At 37.3% G+C, this 21728-nt stretch overlaps 1 protein-coding gene across 1 annotated transcript in view; it reads left to right on the top strand.

The window, feature by feature from the left end:
* LOC149164584 (uncharacterized) overlaps nt 1–21728 on the top strand; it is a 155094-nt gene that overhangs the window by 74269 nt on the left and 59097 nt on the right. Inside the window, exons 3-8 of the mRNA XM_089432110.1 lie at nt 3181–3226; nt 3335–3557; nt 3770–3975; nt 4142–4216; nt 14082–14151; nt 20439–20519. Of these exons, the coding sequence (XP_089288236.1) occupies nt 3181–3226; nt 3335–3557; nt 3770–3975; nt 4142–4216; nt 14082–14151; nt 20439–20519 (701 nt within the window). The remainder of the gene's footprint in view (nt 1–3180; nt 3227–3334; nt 3558–3769; nt 3976–4141; nt 4217–14081; nt 14152–20438; nt 20520–21728) is intronic.

Raw genomic sequence — 21728 nt, 5'->3', positions numbered from 1 at the left:
ACAGATCATATCCTAGATCAAAAACTCGCTTAGAAGTGTTTGTAAAATTTCTCATAGAGAATCCTCTTCTATTTTGTTGGTTGTATATTGTACATAAGATTTTTGTTGAAGAATAATAAAGAAACCCTCATCTATTGCACCGATTTTCCCACATTGGGTTTTTCCAGGGACAATTGTTCAAAAATAATTGTGTCATCATGGTTATACTTGTGCTAGTATTCTTCTTTGCATTTACTTTCCATAGTATTTTAATTGGGAAGGCCGCAGTAGAATTTATTTCGATATTTGCAGTAGAAACACTGTGAATAACTTATTTCTGAGTCAATAAGTAGAAGAAATAATATTGATCACTACACATGGATTTCTATTTGGAAATTTTCACAAGTGAAGAGCAAGAGCAAGGGAAGAGCTGGAGAAAGTGTGAAGGACAATATCTAATCAAGAGAAGGAGGAGATCTTCAAGCAAAGAACAAGAGCGCTTCAACTGCAAGTTGATCAGACATTGGTGACTTTATTCATTCTCATTTTCTCTCTCTCTTTGTACTCTATTGAACAATTGAAGAAATCTAATAGAAGAAGAATCATTTGGGTTTTCCCCCTTGAGTGGTTTTGCCTTGGTCATTGGACCTAAATCTCAGTGTCTCATATTTGTGCTTGGTTGTCTTTATATGATCCTCAAGTTTGTGTTCTATGTGCAATTTCTTGTCTGAAAAGTTTTGAAGAAGAAATCTGTATTTTAAGTAATTGTAATAGCATAGAACATTTAGTTTTCTGCAAAGTACTTTCAAGTCTCAGCATAGAACATTCAATTTTCTGCAAAGTACATTCAACTTTCTGCAAAGTACATTCACTTTTTTTGCGTAGAACTTTCAAGTTTCTGCAAAGAATTTTTAAGTTTCTTCATAGAACTTTCAGATTTTAATAGTTTGGCTAGCACTTGGTGCCTCTGCCCATTGAGATAGGTTGAAAAGAAAAGAGGTAATGAGTGCAATGAAATTTGCACTTAAGAGGCATCACAAAGTCTCTTGGTTTTGGATAATTGCCTCATGGACAAATAGCTCGGATTAAGCTGGCCAAAGGTCACATATTTTTAGGGGTCAATATTTTGGGATTAACTATAAGTTTTATTTCAAAACATTTGATTGTTAACCTTTGGGAGTTTGTTGAGCCTAGTTTGACTTGGCACTAGGACTATTATATATTTTTATTGATGGATTTTATTGTCATCACATTGGAGATCCTACATGCCATTATGGATGAGTTTATATACACTTGGATTGAGGAGTGCTCTCCTGAATTTCTTGTTGCTTTCACTCGTGGCTGTAATCAAGAGGACACAATCTTTTTGGGTTATTTTATTTATTTCTTTTGGAGCGTTGTAGGAGGCAGCATCATATAATGGAGCATTATATTAGTTCTTTGACTTGTTGACATAGTCCACTTGTTTGAGTTTAAGAGGTAGTTGGAGCCTTAGTCCACTTTCTTACCATGCTTGAGAGGGCACACCACTTGCTTGAGCTCATATGCATTGAAATGTGTCCATGTGGCAATGCCATTGGTAATTTATTGATCATTGACCATATCTGCTCACATGAGTTGAGGAATATTCTTTGTTTATGCATTCCTAGTTTAGATCCAGGGTTTTTGCTCATATATTATTATTTTATTATTGGAGGTTTTGAGCTGGTAGACCATAAAATAGGGGCTCGTCCACTTGTAATGGTGGTTGAAGAAATGAGTAGTGAACTCCTGGTATTATTGTTTCTTTCTTGGTGCTATTGGTTGGTTGTTTGAAGCACTCCCTTGGATGAAGATTTCTTGGATACATTCATGCTATAAAGAAGTTTGATTTGATGGTGATTATGGGATGCTAAATCAGGAAACATAGTTCCTCATTTATTATATTTTCCTTAAGATATTTCACATGAATGTATGTCTCTATACATTTGATCTTATGCATGAGTAAGTTGTCCTTGATAAATACAAATCCCATAATCTTTGAGATTGTCTTCAGTAGTGATCTCCCATTTGATGAAGTTCTGGAGTATATGACAGCAAGGAAAATGTTTGATAAGTATGCAAGTTGTAGTTGTATCACCATCGTTTCCCCATTAAATAAGTCCTCCCATGAAACCTTTTTGACCCATATGCCCCTTTGCATTGTTAGACAGTGGTTCCGCCTTGCAGCCAACATAAAAATCTATTAGGAAGCCATTTTACTTCTGCTCTGCGGGTTTGAAAATTACAGCAATTTATCATATTCAGATCTGCCCTAGAGGGTCTAGTGATTTCTTTGTTTGGATGTTTAAACTAGTCTTAATTTTTGTGGTATAAATCTGCTTATCAAATCCAACGTTTTGTGCTGGAAGTTAGATCTGAAAATTATAGTCCACTTTTAGATCTATATTTAAATATGGGAATACACTGTTTGTTGCATCCAACATCATATCTGAGGCAAGACATATAAAGCTGCGCTTTTAGATCTCAGAAATCAGTTGTATGAGCATATTTATACATGTTTATAAACCATTTTACTACACAGTGAATCAGATCCAGAAAATATACCTCTTGTTCTTGACAATTTTCTGCCCACGAGTTCATGAACCTTATTATTCACGACATCTGAAATCAGACTTACAAGAGTGTTATATAGATCCACACTTATCATTGAGAGACAAACACAAGAACAAATTATTGATTTGTACATAATCTAGTGCTTTGTTGCCATATATCGGTTGTCTAACAGACATAGGAAAGCTCTGCTTATGTTAGTAGTAGGTTATCCTAAAGTGAGAGAAGAGGTTGCTAAGGTGATAGTGGTATCTCTTCCAAGTCCCACTTGGCATTTCGCCTGGTGAAGACTTTGCATCTAAGGTAAGAGATTAAGAGGAACAGAGGGATAATACAAACTCTCTGAGCACACATTTATACCAGTACTTGTCTTTTATCATTGTGGTGTTGAACAGTGTCGATTAAATTTGGTTTAACAATGTCAGGGTTCCTTCATTCTCTAGATAATATTTTGATACATATCTGGTAAGGAACCCGGATATTTTTTTTATTGTAATTGTTTTGGAAGAATTAAAGTCCCTCTTGTGTGAAAAGAAAGTAGGGACATGCTTAATGTGGTGCTGTGTATAGTCACTAGTGTATACTTATTTTATTTATAATTCATTGCAGGTGATGTAAGTGCATTGGGTTGGTGGGATTTATTTATAAACTATGGGTAAGCTTTCTTGAGGTATCTTTTCCTTTGCTAAGATGGAAATCATGACATTTCAACTAGTTTCCTAAGTGTGAGCATTTATGTTGTTTGTTTGTTTCTGTATCATAGAATTGCAGAATGCTTTGCATTTCTTGTGTGTACAAAATGGTCCAATCCTTCTATTCATCAAGAACATCAATTCCTAGGAGCAAGCACATCCTCGATAAACAGACAGTATTCATTTCAAGAAGACCAGTATCAGGAGGGCATGTGTGGGTTGCAAGATATTGGAGGACATGTTATGAAGGTTCCTGTGGTTTTATTCCAGATACTTCTGTGCATGCGGTTAGAGGTGTGAATTGGTCTTCAGTTATCTGTTCTAAATGATAAGTAAGGAATAGTTCTGGGGGATTGAATGAAATGATATGGTTGTCTGCTAGAGTCATTGTAGGTTTAGGGGATCGTCTTGGCTTACAATACTTATTTTTATGATGTAAATAACAAAAAAATTTACAAGTCAGTCTTCCTTTAAGGTTTTCATGGCTTTTATTTTCTAATTCTCAGGGGACCCCAAAGCTTGCTCGACATATTCCGGTGCCAGTAATTTTTGCTCCACTTTTTCTTGTTCAAGGTGTTGCAGTGCTATTAGCCCTTTTACACCTTGTAGAAAAAATTATTCTTTTGCTACGCAGTGGGAATAGTGAAGGATGGTTCTTCAGGGTGTTTGCAAAGGGCCGTGTTTGCTTTGGCTTTTTACATCGTGGGTCCAGGTAAAAACTGGCTGATACTGCATTGCACTTTAAAAGAAATATTGGAGGATCTTGTTTCCATTCGATTCCGTTGGTCCCAGACACGTGCTTGATATGATGATGTTAATTGAAGCTGCAGTTTAATCAATATTGGTTTCAAAGCTTAATGTTTCTGTTATGGCTGCAGACTTTTGGGCTGGTGGTCTATTGATGAAAGCAGTAGAGAGGAGCAAGCTCGCCTTCTGCATGCCCAAAGTTCAGGGTGAGTTTGTTGGTTTTGTGAACAGGTGCACAAGGTTGATAATCTATGAAACTCAATCTGATTTTGTTATACCGATGAGATGGATGCTCTTGAATGTTTTGCTGTTCTTTGGCTTTTAAGATCTGCAGTGACACAGATATGAAGATGATTTAATGATGTGATGCTTTCCTGGATAACAGTAATCCTGCTACTTAGGTCTCATATAGGAACTTGTAAAGGGAAAAGGAGTATAAAGTTGTGGGAGATGTTCAGTTGACAATATTATATGGGAAGTCAACGAGTGTGCTAATGAGAATTTATAGATGCAATATCCTTTGCGACAATATAATACTGTTGTGATGCTCAGAATTGGATGCTCAGAATAGTTGGATGCTCAGAATAGGCTGCTTGGAGTAAAACTTCTGCTTGGATACATGGGAGAAAGATGTTTAGAATATACAAACTGAAAGTGGAATTACGATAATTTAGGATTAGATGTCAACAAAAAACACTGATGAATTTCAAAATTTTAACTGGTCAGAAGAATTTTGAAAATCTCAATCATTTTAGCTACCTTTCTTGTGATAAAACAGGTAACTAAATCATTTGTTATTGGTTTACCATATGGTAATATCCTTCTAACAGGTTGGGGTCGTGCCATTACTCTCTTGCATTTGAACCAGTAATCACTGTGTGGCAAAACCTACTGTATCAAAACTAATAGAACAATTGCATTTTGTTATTGGTGCCTATTTTAGTGTTGTATTCTATTTGTTTGCTGTGAGACATATTCATATAGGCACAAGTCTAAATGGCCTTGGGAGTTATGTTCATTGATTTGACATTTTATACAACTTGTTTGTATCTTCAATCACATCTGTTTAGAATGCATGAGATTGTTGATTTGATCTAATGCCACATGTCTAGGCAATTTTTCCATGAAAATTTAAAGCAATCCAAGAAGCATGTAGGAAGATGATCACCAAGTGTCACAGATTTTTCAGACTCCAGAGTACAATGATTTGTAACTACCACTCTGTGGTAACTGTTTGCAGCTCTTCCCCTGACCAAACAATCTTGTATTTTACATTACTACTAGAATCAGATAATATCATCAACACATTTTACTGCTAGGCAGTATATAGGTAGCATGTGCCATGCATAGATTTATACAGATCTGATATGATCAACATGTAAGCATACACTCATCCTGTCATTTATTGTTAGTCTCCTGGTTATCCTTCTTGCTTGGCAGATAATGGTCCTGGCAGTAGATGATACATGCTATTTTCTAGCTAGTTTTGTTCAAAATTTTCTTTGCATAATTAGTATCAAAATGTGTACACATCTTTTAATTTTTCTTGTGGTACATCTCTGTGATATCTAGAGGTAAAACAATTCACTCTTTTCAAAAACTAATATTCTCAGAATAAACATCATCATCATATGTTAAAGATACCTACGTTTGGAGCATCCAAGTGTCTTTAATAACCATTGCAAAATGTGCTTAAAATACCCAAGCTTGGTGTGTCCAAATGTGTTTATAACTAATGGAAAATGTCCTTGAAAAACAGCCAACCAAATGATAATACTAAATAGTACATTGTTGATTAGTTGTGGTCAGATGTCATTGGATGTACTATCTTTGATTCACTCTTCTATTTTACATTACTACTATATTTGATTCAAACTTTTAGCAATACCATCAACATCATTTCCAAACCCCATTCTTTTTGTTCAATATTTTTTTTTGTTATTAATCTAACTCACTAGCACGTGTTCGATCTTATCTTCATTGATGGAATACATGGCAATCCTACCTTACTGAAGGTTATATATCTTTGTGGCTCATTGTCTAGACCTACTGTTAGATTTTGTTAAATGTAGCACTAGTGAATTACTAACCTAGCAGAAGCAAGATCTACTAAATAACTTGCACATCTACTAGGTTCCTAACATTCAACTGACACAAAAATAAAATAACCAATCTCATAAAACGACACAAATTTTGTCCAACAATTTTTTCATTAATAATCCAAACTTACTTGGGCTCTTGTCCTTGGATAATTGCTCAACTGAGAAAATACAAAATATAAATAAACTTGGCTTTGATCCAACAGAATGCCCTAGATCGGTGTTCGATCTTATTTGCAGATCTAGATCTCCAACCTGTCTGCACTCTCTCGGACCTAACACATTGTTCACTAAGATGCCTCTCTCAATCTTGTGTTGTTGTAGTGTGTATTTCCCATCTCCTTAGCCTTGATTTTATAACTTCACATTGAGCTAAATTCCTAACCCTAATCTCCAAAGTGATTGATGGTCGAGATTAATTCTTGCTTCACTTGAGATCAATAGTTGAGATTAAAACATATTAACTTAAGTAATTTACTTTACTTTTCCTAAGTTTATTTAGCTCAATAAGTTAACATAATAATATGTGTTTTCCTAAGATGGACTTAAGCTAAGTTACATTAGCAATCTTGCTCACATAGTACACTAGGGCAAGTACCTAAGGAGACTGTGGGTGACTTATGCCTGTCTAGACACATAGGCCTATGCAAAAGTCCCTGTCCAAGCTATAAATATCGTCACTCCCTCTTAGCGAGGGAGGAACCTCTACCACGTAGAATTGGTTCTGACCCTGGACCTACATCTGCTGCCATGGTTGCTCGCTTTGATTTGGAAGATTTCCTTACCATCATCCTCGAAGACTCCCTTCTTGTGAACTTGTTCCTAGAATCCTCCTACTCCTGAACATCTCGTACCAAGACACCTTCTTGATAGATTAGGAGGAATCTATTAATTGCTCCTCGACTCTTAAATCTAAAGGTTGACTCCCTCTAAGCTACTCAACCTTCAAAGCTACTTGCTCCATGTTTTCTATCACTACTCTGCTTCTCGTCATTGCTTGAATAGGTTGTGCCGTTAGCCTATATAGGTTGCTCTCTCTAATTCCAATGGTGTGGCCACTCTAGATCTCTTAGGTCTAATCAATGCCCATCCATCTTGGAATGCTACATGAAACCCCTTCTTATCAATCATTGAGACTGAGAGCAAACTCCACCTGCGTTTCGACACCCATAACACATTATTCACTTCCATCCTAGTACCTTAATCAAGTTGGAATAACACTATTCCAACCCCTTTAATTGCATGCTTCATATCAACACGTAACTTCACATCCAATTCTGAGTCCCGCTCAGTTAGTGTGGTGAATTGCTCTAATGCTCTTGTCATATGTCTTGTGGCTCTGCTATCTAACAACCACACACTCGCAGGTTTTTGTGCTTTGAGGTAAGGTAAGAAACAAATGCGAATTTTGTCTTGAACTTCTTGGAAATCTCCTCTTAAGCCTCTGCTAATGTAGCTACAACTAGCTATGTGCTCTTGCTTCCTTTCCTCTTCTTTGGACACTATGAAGTATAATGTCTCGTCTTATGATAGGAGAAACACTTGACCTTAGTCAAGTCCTTCGGCTTTGAGGCTGCCTCTTCACTCCTGCTGGAGCTCTTCCTTTGCCTTTTGTAATCAGAGCCATGTTCTTGTCATCTACTTGCTCACTAATTTTGCCCTTTGACCGTAACCTGATTTCCTCTTATATGTAGTCATTCGTTGACTCATTTTTTTTTTAATACTTCTTTTCTTTTTTTAATTTTTATTTTTATATAAAAGAAAATCAACCTCTTGTGCTTATGTGGCTGCAAAATAAACCTTCAAACTTAGCGCTGGCTGATTTCTTCGGTCCAAAAGATTTTCGTCTATGTATGATAATGGTCAAACTTGGCCCAACAATCGTATAAACCTAGCTTCTAGTAATTGCGACATTGATTTTCATAGATCTAGCTTTGATATCGTGTTAGATTTCTTTAAGCCTAGCATTGGTAACTTAGCAGAAGCAAGATGTACTGAATAACTTGTTTAAATTTGGAGACCCAAATTTCTACTGCAGCAATTGATTAAGTACCTTCTATTTGTTAAATTATTGAACAAATTGTTTATTGCATCCTACAACAAATACCGAAACTAATACACTGTAGCCTTCACCAATTAAATTAAATGTGAAAACAAGAAACCGAGCAAGAAAGAAATACACCACACATGACATCGTCATTTTTGGACAAATGTCCCTAGAAACCCAGTGCGGGAAAACATGTGCAGGAGTCGAGGGTTTTAATTATTATGCAACAGTAAATATGAGTACAATTTGTTGGATGCTTAACTAGCTATCTGATACAGAGAGAAACTGGCAAAAAGGCTAGTGAGAGAAATATCTCACTGTTCTGGGAGATTCGATTTTGATCAGGGGCTTGTTGACTGGCCCTAGGCTGCCTCTGCGCAGCTTCTGTGTCAACCCTATGCAAAACTGTGTCACTCTGGCTTGGGATTTGCGTCAATCCCTCTGCTGACCTCTTGCTGACTGGAAATTTGATCTCCAGGCCTTCCGTTCTCACACCTCGGCTTCCTACACTGAATCTAGTCTCTCTTAGTTGGAATTCAAACTCCCTCTGAAGCTCTGTGCTGCCTCTGCATCGCACTGCGCTGCCTCGCTGAACTGCTCTTTGCCTTCTCTGTCTTGCACTTGCCAGATCTGGAAAGCTTCTTGCGATCTACTATCCCTGCCCCTCACTACAGGAAATCACCTTGATTGATTCTCTAGCAATTGCTGCCTTGTACTCTCTGAGAAATTCGATCTCTTAATCTCTCTCCGATGTGTTTTCCAAATGCCCATCAAAGTTCTTCTTATAATCCTCCAGTTGAGTAATCAATGACCCAGATTATATTGTAATCAATCGCTCAGATCAGTTGGACTCGATCTCCGTCTTTTTATAGAAGTTTCACCCTCAGTTTGATTAATACCCATTAATTATTTTAATTTCCTAAGTTTATATGTAGGCATCCATAAAAAATAATTAATTATTTTAATAAAACCGTCTCTGGGTGGAATTTCCCAAAACGATTTCTGGGTATTCTAGAATTTCATGTGTCCTACCTTCCCTGCAAATTTTGAGGCTTAAGATTTAGAGCACATTTGGTGCTACCAGAAATCAACACTCTCTCTTAGCGAACAATGTGCTCTAGTAATGTAACTTTGCTGAAGCATCACCCTTCTATATAACATCTCCCTCTACACTGCTGATGCTTGACATCGTTGCCCGCCAACTACTATGCAAATGCTGCATTTTGTACTGCTGCTGACCCTGTCACTGCCAACACTGTATTTGTAATGCAACCCTCATAAGTTTTGCATCTATGCTGTTGCTGGCACTGCCACTGCAAACACTGCATCTGCATTGCAACCTTCTCCAACTAATACTGCTACTGCATTAGCAGTGAAAAATCATCCAAAATTACTGAACAGGTGTTCAACATGATGCATCTGTTGTTGGAGTTCTAACTGCTGCTAGTCTCTGCACTGACCATTTGAAGCGTCTGTGTTGCTGCTAACTCTGCACTGTGCCAATTGCACTGCTGCTAATTCTGCTCTGTGCTGCTTAGTCTTTGGTGCTCCTAGCCACTGCAACTATCACTCTGGCACTCCTCTACACCCACTGATCCTAGTTCATCCTGCTACTTCTGATATGGGCTCCCGTAGCAAGGTATTGATCCAAGAGGTGGACTCATCAAGGATCTTGCCCATCTATAGTTCTTTCGAACTACAGATTAGATCACCCCACCTCTCCCCTAGAGGTATCTGGGCAATCATGGAAAACTCCTCCTCGATCGTTGCGGATTCATCCTTCGGATCATGCTTCTCGTCTTTGTCCTTCTTCTTGAGAGGACACTGTGTAGTGTAGTGACCAAATTCACCACACTGGAAACACTTGATCTTTGATATGTCCTTCTTTGCCTCCTCTGCTCCTGCTGCCCCTTAGATGCAAGGGCTGCATTCTCTTCCTCCTCCTTGGGCTTCATCACACTGTTGCTGCTGCTATCAAGTTTGCACTTGACTAAGTCTCTCCTCATCTCTTCTTGCTGAAGAGCGACCCACATCCCTTCCCAATATGGTAATCTCTCTTTGCCTAGGATGCTTTGGACAAATACTTGCCATTCTTCTGAAAAAAAATTCAGGGCCAGCCTCACCATCTCGGTAGGCTGAGGTGTTGACCCCACAACTTCCAACGAGTCTCAGATTTCTTGAAGCCTTGTCAGGAATGAATCAATGCATTCCCCCTTCTGCATTTGTGTGGATCTCATCTTCTGCTCCAAGTAAATCTTTCGTTGCTCGGAAGATCCTTCGTATAGCGTAGCCAATGCTTCCCACATCTGTCGGGAAGTAACCTTGCCGACAATGTGACACACTACGTGATCTCTCACTTTGTCGTGGATCAATCTGTTGGCCTTTTCCATCTCACCCTTGTACTTCTTGAGCGAATCTGGATCCGCTGGTATATCTACCACACTATCGACATATGTTTTGAAATTGTGCTCATCCATAAGACATGAGATCTTTGCCTTCCATATCACATAGTTGGATGTACCATCCAACCCATCCTAATCTCGCAATTCATTAGCTGTCATCTCTGCCAACGAAATGTCGAACTACCTCCTCTTTCCTCTGCACAACACTAGGCTAGCATACGCACTCCTTGGTGGAGTTAGTAGCTCTGCTCCTATATTGTTGCTGCTTAGCAATAGAGAAATCGAATTCCTTGGCTAGGAATTCTCTGAAGAAGAACTTCCCTCAACAATGTGTCCTTCCTTCTGATGCTTTTTTGACACAACAACTGCTGCAGAAAACTGTGTCTCACCAGAAAATTGCTATGCACGGATGCTTCTACAGTGATCCCTCTGACACTGGAAACCTTTCTCTTTGTTAACTCACTTAGAGAGGTTTTCCCAAGAAAAATTTGCCCTCCTGGCTTGGATTGCGCAATCCCTTTGGGGATTCGATTTGCTGCCTACACAACACTTCGACTTCCCTCCTCTTCAGCGTTGGGCTCTTTTGGCTCTGCTCTCTTGCTTCACATGCGCTCTGATACCATGTGAAAATTTGGAGACCCAAATTTCTACTGTAGCAACTGATTAAGTATCTTCTATTTGTTAATTTACTGAACAAATTATTCACTGCATCCTATAGCAAATACTGAAACTAATACACTGCAGTCTTCACCAATTAAATTAGATGCGGAAACAAGAAACGAAGCAAGAAAGAAATACACAATACACGACACCGTTATTTTTGAACAAATGTCCCCAGAAAACCCAATGCCACAGATTAAATACCATGTTTTGCCTCTAGCAGTGTCTTGAAGCGAAGTTATCACTAATATTATTGAAAGCTAAAACCAAATTTGTGTAGAATGAATCACCAAAATCAATTTCTAAATAGATTTTTGCCTCCACCATCTCCTTGATGATTTTTGGAAAAAACCAGGAATGACTTGGCAAACTCGCAACTTTTTCCAATCCCGTCCGTTCCTCTCCCAATTACTTGTTTTGAGATAGAGTCGCTATTTATTTGGTGACTTGCCGATTAATTGTTGAGTCCTTCAGCAGTTCTTAATATTCACAATAGTAGTGTGAAGTATATGACATCTTGTGTATGAAGAAGTCCTGGTGATGTGATTAGCACAAGGAGGAACAGACCTAGATTGGCACTTATTGCATGTGCTTTTCTATTCTGTTAGTGTAATGAGGTTTCAACCTATTATCACTGGCCATCATTTGTATATCTGCTCAGTTGGATAAAGGGTTCCAGCTTTGATAAATGCTAATCATATGCATATTTTCATTCTTTCATCATTGGTGATTTTAATATTTTGTTCATTGTTAGATTGAAGTTGTCCAAGTTCAAGTAATCTCTAAATGCTTATTTTGCTGGATGGACAATTTGTTGAAAAGTGTAACTAGGTTTGGTCTTCATAATGACGTGTAATTGTGATTTTATGTAATTGATGTAAAGAATAAAATAAAATTATTTTTAGTGCTTGAATCATGGGTTTCATGATCAAGAAATTTTATTTTCATAGTTAAGGCTCCCATTGTGAGGCTTTAGGATTGGTCATCAAGTCATAAAGTCTAGGGAGTCAATATTGAAGACATGTTACATATTGTAAAAAGAAATTTTGATTTTGTCAATAACCCTCCAAGACCTTGTCACAAGCTATTCCTCATGTCGGCCTAACGATGATTCTATAAAGGCATGTTGGCCTATGTACAAGGAGAAGTCGACCTATTTTGAGAGACAGTCCACTATATCTAGAGAGCACTTGGCCTCCATGTGGACAACACTTGACCAAGCATAAGAAGGAAGCATAGAAGTGCGAAAAACATAAGAAAGGAAGCCAATCACCAAGCGAAAGAAGAAAAAACATATCCGAGATATTTCTGATCTGTTTTGGGCTAATATACCTCACACGTGTGAAGGAAATTGGTGTCATCTGCTGCAGAGAATGGCGGAGGCTAGTAAGGTCACCCTCGAATCCAAATCAAAGGAGAAGACATAGCATTCATCAAGGCAAAGTATAGAAGGAAGTCTTTCCATCCAAGCGAAGTGGTAACAAGATGCAAAAGTTGGTCAACATCCATCACACATCTGCAACTAGGGTTTCTGAAGAGGCCGAGGGTTGCAGGTCTGATCCAAGAAGCTGAGATCTGAAGGATAGCCGAGGAGGGAGAAGCAAGCAGTTTGACCATCGTTGACTCAAGGAAGAAGAGGTTAAACTAAGAAGCCTTGTGACTTGGTCTTGGAGAGGTTAAGGGGTCAAGGGTCTTGGAATTCGTCACTTGAAGATTATATAAGAAGAAAAAATTGTTTGGGTTTTCCTCTCAAGGTTGGAGAGGTTTTGGCCCTGGCTAATTGCCTATGTTCTGCGTCTCTTGTCTATTTATTGTTTATGCTTTGGTAACTGTTTGATGAAGAAGAACAATTTAATAACCTAATCAAGAGGAAGATCATAATATGAAGAAGTAAAAAGCATTCACAAGCAGTTATCATTAAAGAGAAATCTCTTAATTCATATGCCCGAGATTTCTCAACACAATTAAGTGCAATGTGGATGAAGACAAAGTTTGAGGTTAGTGCTTGGAGTTATTGAAATTTGAACAAGTTAATGTTAGCAAGAAATCTTGCAGAGAACAAGCACTTAAATGAACAGACATCATAGTTTGGCAACTTGTTAGTTTCATTTTTGTAGAATTTGTTTATCATATATTTAGGAATACAAAAAAGTGTTTCAAACCCTTTACAGCTAGCAATTCCAAAAGCACTGTACCTGCCTACAGGGCAATTGCTGTGCAATCTATCCTTGTAATATTATATTTTATTGACATAATGGGAATTGAGAAGCAAAACATATAGTAATTGTTTTGCTGTCAAGGAGACAGCAGGGTGATGGAGTCAAAAGGTAATTATCTTCGGGGCCATAAAATAGGCTTATGAGATCCTTCTAGACTCCAGTGAATGAACTAATTAGTTACATTAAAAATTGGAGTGGAATCATAGCTATACACGGGAATTTCCCTTTTAGTGGTTTTTCATTCTCCCTATTTTATAGCCATTCATGTTTCTCCCATACGGAAGTAGAATAATTTGTGAGCTTAGTCTCCACCTTGTCCTACGTAGATTTCTGTTGCTTCTAGTGTTGTACTGGGCTGGTGCACACTGCAGATTGGATCACTGTTTGTCTGAACTTCTTCCCACACTTCATTGAAAGAATTTGCAATTTTCAGTGACAGTTGTGTTTGGATTGATTATGATTCTCATTCCTATTGCTAACAATAGTGTCATATTATAGGTTATACAAGTCCTTGTGATATTGTGTGAATCTTTTTACCGTTTCCTTTTTCAATTCTCATTTTCATTTCTCTGACTAGAGAAATTGTGCATGACTTTCTGTCGTGCATTCTTGCATTCTTTAACTGTCAATTTTCCTGTGATCAGGTACAACACATTTTGTGGGATTTCCCCTGAAGTGGTTAAGAAGATGGCTAAAAAAGAGCTTGCTGAAGAGGTATGGCTAAATGTTTTATGTGGCTTGTCTCAAGTTTTGCTACTGAATTCCCATGCCTACTGTGCTTCTGTCAGTGCAACCTCAGTCTTTGAGATTGTTTGTTTTCTTTTATGTATTTTATGTAGAATTTTGTAAAACCAGCCCAGTTTCAAATTTTAGGAAATACATCAGTTTAATGCGCAGCCCATCATGGTTTTATACCACTGTTTTCTTTTAAACATGAATATATTCAAAAGGCGTTGTCTACAGAGGCAGAGGATTTGCCCGGATGGTCAAAAGTGAACGGAATCCAGCAAACAAATTTCAACAAATCTCGCAGAAGCAGTGTCTAAATCATGTTTTTGATGGTGGAATTGGATTCAGCACCATCAAAAACCTCTGGGCATCCAAAATCTTGAAGTTTGACACCTGTAACCTAGATTTACAAAAATCCCTACTAGAATTTATCAAAATATTGCCGGAATTTCCATGGTTTTCAGAGCAAAAAAGCTGTTTGGTTAGACTATGGCTATTCAAAAAGCATGAAACACATAAGACTACTCTACATAAATTTTTGCCGAGAATAACACAAACTGTCTCACAATTTAACACAGTGATTTTTGGTCCAAAGACCTTGAAAAAACCCCGAAGGGAAAACCAGTGAGGAGAGAGATTTTTATTTCTTTCAGAGAAATTATTTTAGCCTTTAATGACAGTAAGCACAGTAGATGTATCTCCCTGAATTCAAGCTTAGAATTCCTTGGAAAACTGTGTTGTAGATGCTCTTCGATTTATGTGCCCTCTTGCTCAGAAATTTGTGCAAGCTTCTGTACAGTCTGGCAGCAATAAGTGCCGCTGTCAGTCACCTTGAATCTCGTGCCAAATAACACTCAAATTTCTGCCCAGACATTCTATATTTCTCTACTGCAGTAGCAGCTCTAACAGCTCTGTCAAATCCTCGAAATCACACCCAGAACTTCTCAAATTTGTGCAGCAGTACCTCGAATTTTGTTGTTGAGATTTGCTGCTCTAAAAGCACAATAACAGTGCTGCAACTTCTTGATTTTTCTGCCTGAATGACTCAATAAATTGTGCAGCTTCAGTCTACAATTAGTGCCTGTTATATAAAGGAAAAGAATCAAAGAACGTATATAACTGTGAAGCAACTAATGATTCAAATAGTGATGATTCAGACATAGAAGAAACAGAAGATGCCCCAGAACTCTCTCCAAAATTAGATGACGGAAGTATTTCACAAGTCTCACTATCGGCTATGACAGGTATATCACAACCCCAGACTCTAAAATTGAAAGGACATATAAAGAAGAACAACATAGTGGTTCTCATCGACTCCGGTAGCACCCACAATTTTTTAGATGCAACCGTGGCAAAGAGACTCAACATTTTCTCATTTCCCTTACCCAACATGAAGGTGATGGTAGCTGATGGTAAGAAGATCGAAAAGGTAGGGAAATGCCATAAGGTCAAATTGCAGATTCAAGACTTTAATTTAGAATCCCCGTTCTTCACTGTACCATTAGGTGGAGTAGATGTGGTCTTAGGTATCCAATGGCTACGAACTCTAGGCACTTATTCTGCCAACCATCAAGTACAGTTCATAAGCTTTAACTGGGAAGGGCAGAGGTACAAGTTATACAGATCCCAAGCACCAAAGAATCAAATCGTATCATCATCTCAGATGATGAAGATGATTCGAAAAGGAGCACCAGCGTATGTAGTACAATGTCACCAATTAGAAAGGTTATTTGCAAAAATGTTCCGCGAAGAGTCACTAGAGATACAAGATCTAATTCAGAAGCATGAAAAGGTATTCCTAGACCTGCCTATGAAAATGCCTCCTAACGGGGAAATTGAACATACAATAGAAGTCAAAGCAGGGTCAGACCCCGTCAACATCAAGCCATATCGATATCCACATCACCAAAAGACCGAAATTGAGAGATTAATCCAAAACATTTTAAAATGTGGGATCATCTCGAAAAGTAAGAGTCCATATGCTGCTGCAATGGAGGAGCACCAACTTATGTAGTACAATGTCACCAATTAGAAAGGTTATTTGCAAACACGATCTGCAAAGAGTCACCAGAGATACAAGATCTAATTCAGAAGCATGAAAAGGTATTCCTAGACCTGCCTATGAAAATGCCTCCTAACAGGGAAATTGAGCATACAATAGAAGTCAAAGCAGGGTCAGACCCCGCCAACATCAAGCCATATCGATATCCACATCACCAAAAGACCGAAATTGAGAGATTAATCCAAAACATTTTAAAATGTGGGATCATCTCGAAAAGTAAGAGTTCGTATGTTGCTCCAGTGGTATTGGTAAGGAAGAAAGACAAATCATTTAGGCTATGCATTGATTATAGAGGACTAAACAAAATAACCATTAAAAACAAATTCCCAATTCCTTTTATCGACGAAATGTTGGATGAACTACATGGCGCAAAATACTTCTCAAAATTGGACTTAAGGTCAGGCTATTACCAAATCAGAATCAGATTGGAAGACATACCAAAAACGACGTTCCTAACACACGAAGGTCACTGTGAATTTAAAGTAATTTCATTTGGATTAACCAATGCACCAACAACATTTCAAGCCACTATGAACAAGTTATTCCGTCCATATCTTAAGAAGTTTGTATTAGTATTCTTTGATGATATTTTAATTTACAATAAAATTTGGAAGGAGCACTTACAACATCTAGATAAAGTTCTTACACTACTGAAAGAGCATCAGTTCTACGCAAAAAAATCCAAATGCACCTTTGGAAAGGAAGAAGTAGAATACCTCGGACACATTATATCCCATGAAGGCGTAAAAGTGGACCCTAATAAAATCAAAGCTATAAAGGAATGGACCAAACCGATTAATATATCCAAGCTAAGAGGGTTCTTAGGATTGATTGGATATTACCGAAGATTTATTAAAAACTATGCACATATAACTGCACCTCTAACAAACCTTTTAAAGAAGAATTCATTTCAATGGGATGAGGAAGAAGGAAGGTGTTTTGAAGAACTGAAGGAAGTTATGTCTAATGCCCCGGTATTGGCAACTCCAGATTTCTCTAAACCATTTATCATCGAGTGTGATGCTTCTGGATTTGGTATAGGCACAGTGTTAATGCAAGAAGGGCATCCAATAGCTTTTGAAAGCAGGAAGCTCAATAAAAGAGAACGTCTTAAGTCCACATACAATAAGGAAATGCTCGCTATTATGCACGCACTAGCTAAGTGGAGACAATATCTTTTGGGAAGTAAGTTCTCCATTCGAACAGACCATAACAGTCTCCAACACCTCCTTCAACAAAACCACTTTCCGAAAAACAACAAAAATGGATTGAAAAAATTGTTGCCTTTGACATGGAGATACTACATAAAAGGGGAAAAGACAATGTAGTAGCAGATCCCTTGTCTAAGAAAGACGAAGAATCGATACTACTTGCAGTCTCGGTTGTTGTTCCTGAATGGCTTAATGAGATTCAAAGTGAATATGCTAAGGATCTAGAAATAATTGCGATAATCAATAACCTTCCAGACAACTCAAAATTTGAATGGAAGAACGACATTCTATGGTACAAAGGAAGAATATATCTGAATTCAAACTCCAAGTTTAAATCCAAGATACTCAAGGAGTCACATGATTCACTGTCAGCCGGGGATGTAGGATTCTTTAAAACTTACTACAATGCACGTCAATCATTCTTTTGGAAGGGGATGAGTCGCGATATTCAGAAGTATGTAGCGGAGTGTGATACATTTCAAAGAAATAAAAGTGAAAAGATTATGACACCTGGATTACTTCAGTCCTTAAACATTCCGAATTAGAAATGGGAAGAAATATCAATGGACTTTATTGAAGGGTTACCTGTATTAGATTTTCGTAGTAGTCGACAAACTCACCAAATATGCTCACTTTATTGCAATGAAGAAATCAGACTCGGCTAAACAAATCTTTGAGATATTCTGCAAAAATATTTATAAATTACACGGTTTTCCGAAAGTCATTGTGAGTGATAGAGAGCCAAATTTAAGGGTAATTTTTGGAAAGAGTTGTTCAACCCAATGTGGAAAAAGTCGAAGTCGGGATTAAATCAGCAAGGGTCCAAAAATTGAAAAAGTCGTTAAAGTTGGGAGTTATTTGAAAAAGTCAGCAAAATTAAAAAAATACAAAAATATTCATTTTTTAAAAGATCAAGACTTTTTCAATAAAATCTCGACTTTTTCAATAAAATCCCAATTTTTCAAAAATAAAATAAAAAAATCATTAAATAAACTACCTCTTTCACGATTTTTTGGAAAAAGTCCCGATTTAACCCCGACTTTTTCGATTTAATCTCGACTTTTTCAACTGGGAAAAAATCGGCAAAAAATTGGCCGATTTAATCAACCAGTCAAAAAAATCGTGTTTTAGGGATTTAATCCCGATTTTTTCCCGACTTTTTCCACACAACCATATAGGAACCTACCTAAATATGAGTTCCGCTTACCACCCTCAAACAGATGGACAAACAGAGGTTGTCAATAAATGTTTGAAAGCCTACCTATGTTCTTACGCTACAAAAAAAACAAAATAAGTGGGTTCAGTGGTTGCATCTCGCTGAATGGTGGTATAACTCTACTTATCATACATAAGCAAAAATGACTCCATTCCAAGCTTTGTATGGGTACGAACCTCCAAAATGGAAGGATCTAGCTACCATCCAGAAAAATATACCTGCTGCTAAAAACCAACTAGAAGAAACCCAAAAAATCGTCCAAACCCTAAAGGAAAACTTGAATAATGCAAGGAACAGTATGAAGCTACAAGCAGACCGAAACAGAACTGAAAGAGAATTTGAATTCGGAGAATGGGTATTTGTCAAAGCTCTAGCCATACAAACAATTGTCCTTGAAACAAAAAGGAAAAAATAAATTGGCACCAAAATTCTATCGACCATATCAGATCAATAAAAAGATCAATCAAGTTGCATATAGTTTAAGCCTTTCGGAGAAAAGTCGTGTTCACGACGTCTTCCATGTCTCCTGCCTTAAAAGGGCACTGGGTGACCATCAATCAGTGCAAACAACGCTTCCATTCCTAGATGATGAAGGAAGTGTCATTTTAGAACCAGAAGGTATCATATCTACCAAAGAAGGGAAGCTTTGATCTCGTGTAATCAAGGAATACTTGATCAAGTGGAAGGACTTACCAGAAGAAGAAGCTTCTTGGGAGATTGAAGCATTTCGTCAACAACATCAGTCGTTACGTATGCTTTGAGGACAAAGCATTTTCTGGGAGGAAGGCAATGCTATATAAAAATTAGTTAGTTAAGTAGTTATTAGGCAAAGGGCATGATCTTTCGAGAGGCACTCGAGGTATAAAGCCAGGTTCCTCCCTCAATTTGTAATCATCTTCTATCTTTTTAATAATAATAAATATGAATTCATTGAATAATAGGTTTTAATTGTGCCAGTGCCCTCAAATCTAATGCTGGTACAGTGGCATCTGCTAGAGGGTACCTTGAAATTTGTATTGTTTGTCCTTGCTACTGCGCTTGTTGTACTCTCCTTCCTCTGTTAACTTTTTCCTTTCAGCCTCCTTTTCTCCTCTCCAATTCTCATGAAGAAAATGTTCAAATGGTGTCTTCTCCCCTTTCCTTTTTCCCTTTTATTCTCTCATTAAGAAGAGAGACCTAACCCTAAGATCTAATGGCTGAGATTAGATCTTAGCCAATTAGATCAAGGGTGGAGATCTAATCTCTCATTGACCCATGAGACACCTTTTCCCCTTAGTCTCCTTTTAATTACTCGAAAGGTACTTTATGACTTTGTTTATAAAGTGACTTTATGACTTAAAGTCACTTTATGTTTATAAAGTTATTTTATGACTTTATTTCTCTTGAAGTCACTTTATGACTTTATATTGTATAAACTCACTTTAACTTTATTTCCCATAAAGTTAGGTAAAGGGGGTCACATAAGGACACTTTTTCCTAGGCTAGACACCAAACACTTGTCCTTGGTACTCCTTTCTCTAACATTTTACACATTGCAGATGATCCTGCAAGATAGATTCTCTTTCTGCATTCATGTTATTCTCTATTCAAAAACTTTCATGTGCTTTCATTGGTTATTGTTGAATTTCTTATTGTTGCAAGTTTGGGTATGGTTTTTTAAGTCCTTTATTTTAACTAGGGAACAAATTTAGTGGCATACTCTGTATTTTATGGTAGATCAATTTTACAGTTATGATTACATTTCCTTGGATCTCATCTTTACAGAATTTGAATGAATAAACAGGTTTGGAGATTACAAGCAGCTTTGGGAGAACAATCAGAAATCACAAAGATCAGTAAGCAAGACTTTGAGAGGCTTCAAAATGTACCATTCCTTCAACCTTTATTATGTATTCTAAGTGTTTGTTAAGCAAAATGATGGATTTTGTGTTAAAATCCATCTTCTTTAAGAAATAAAATGTTACCAATTCATACATGTGCCCAGTTATTACACTTATCTAGTCTTTGATTTATGTTCAAGTAAAGGTTGTCCTGTTCCAGTGAGCCCTTCATTTTAATGGTTTTTTGGGTGATTGTTAGGTTTTTTTTCTTAAACTTTCTGTCAAGATTAGGGAAGTACTGAGAACATGAAACTCATTTGTATCATGCTAATACATAGTCACATACAGCTAAGTCACATTCTGGACCATCTGAAGTACATGTTTTTTTTTGGCAAGGGGCAAACTTATATTTGAGGGCCATGCGTTGGTTCCTCCATCTATAAATAATGGATGGGTGAAACATAAAAATATAGAATTTTAGTTTGCAAACTGTACTATTATTGCTAGAATTTAGCGTAATTAATATCATACATGTGCCCAGTTATTACACTGATCTAGTCTTTGATTTATGTTCAAGTAAATGTTGTCCTGTTCCAGTGAGTCCTTCATTTTAATGGTTTTTTGGGTGATTGTTAGGTTTTTTTTCTTAAACTTTCTGTCAAGATTAGGGAAGTACTGAGAACATGAAACTCATTTGTATCATGCTAATACATAGTCACATACAGCTAAGCCACATTCTGGACCATCTGAAGTACACGTTTTTTTTGGCAAGGGGAAAACTTATATTTGAGGGCCATGCATTGGTTACTCCATCTATAAATAATGGATGGGTGAAACATAAAAATATAGAATTTTAGTTTGCAAACTGTACTATTGTTGCTAGAATTTAGCGTAATTAATATCATGTTTTAAATAATTTTCTTTTAGGTCCATAGTATTGAATGATTCAATAAATGCATGCTCACAATGAAGCTAATTTTTTCTTTCTTGAAAAATACATCTTACATTAGCAAGTAGATATTTATAAAGCTGAAAATAAAAGTGGAAGGTGGAAGAGTATTTACAATGAGTCTTACATCCTCTTTCTCAGCGCTAGCAAGACAAAATATGTCAGAGTAAGCTTAGGGCATCTAATCTTTGGCATCCTTGATAAAAGGGTAATCTTTGGCCAACAATTGCATATATACCTCTTCCCACCAAGAATGACAAAAAGGTTGGACTGAAGTGACCTCATCAAAATACATACTTGCACC

This window comes from Pinus tabuliformis, chromosome 5_1 (genome assembly GCF_031772625.1).
Source record: "Pinus tabuliformis cultivar Carrire ecotype Pingquan chromosome 5_1, CPIR1, whole genome shotgun sequence".
NCBI classification, from domain to species: Eukaryota; Viridiplantae; Streptophyta; class Pinopsida; order Pinales; family Pinaceae; genus Pinus; species Pinus tabuliformis.
The sequence above is the reverse complement of the archived record's forward strand: the minus strand, read 5'-3'. Positions and strand labels throughout refer to the sequence as shown.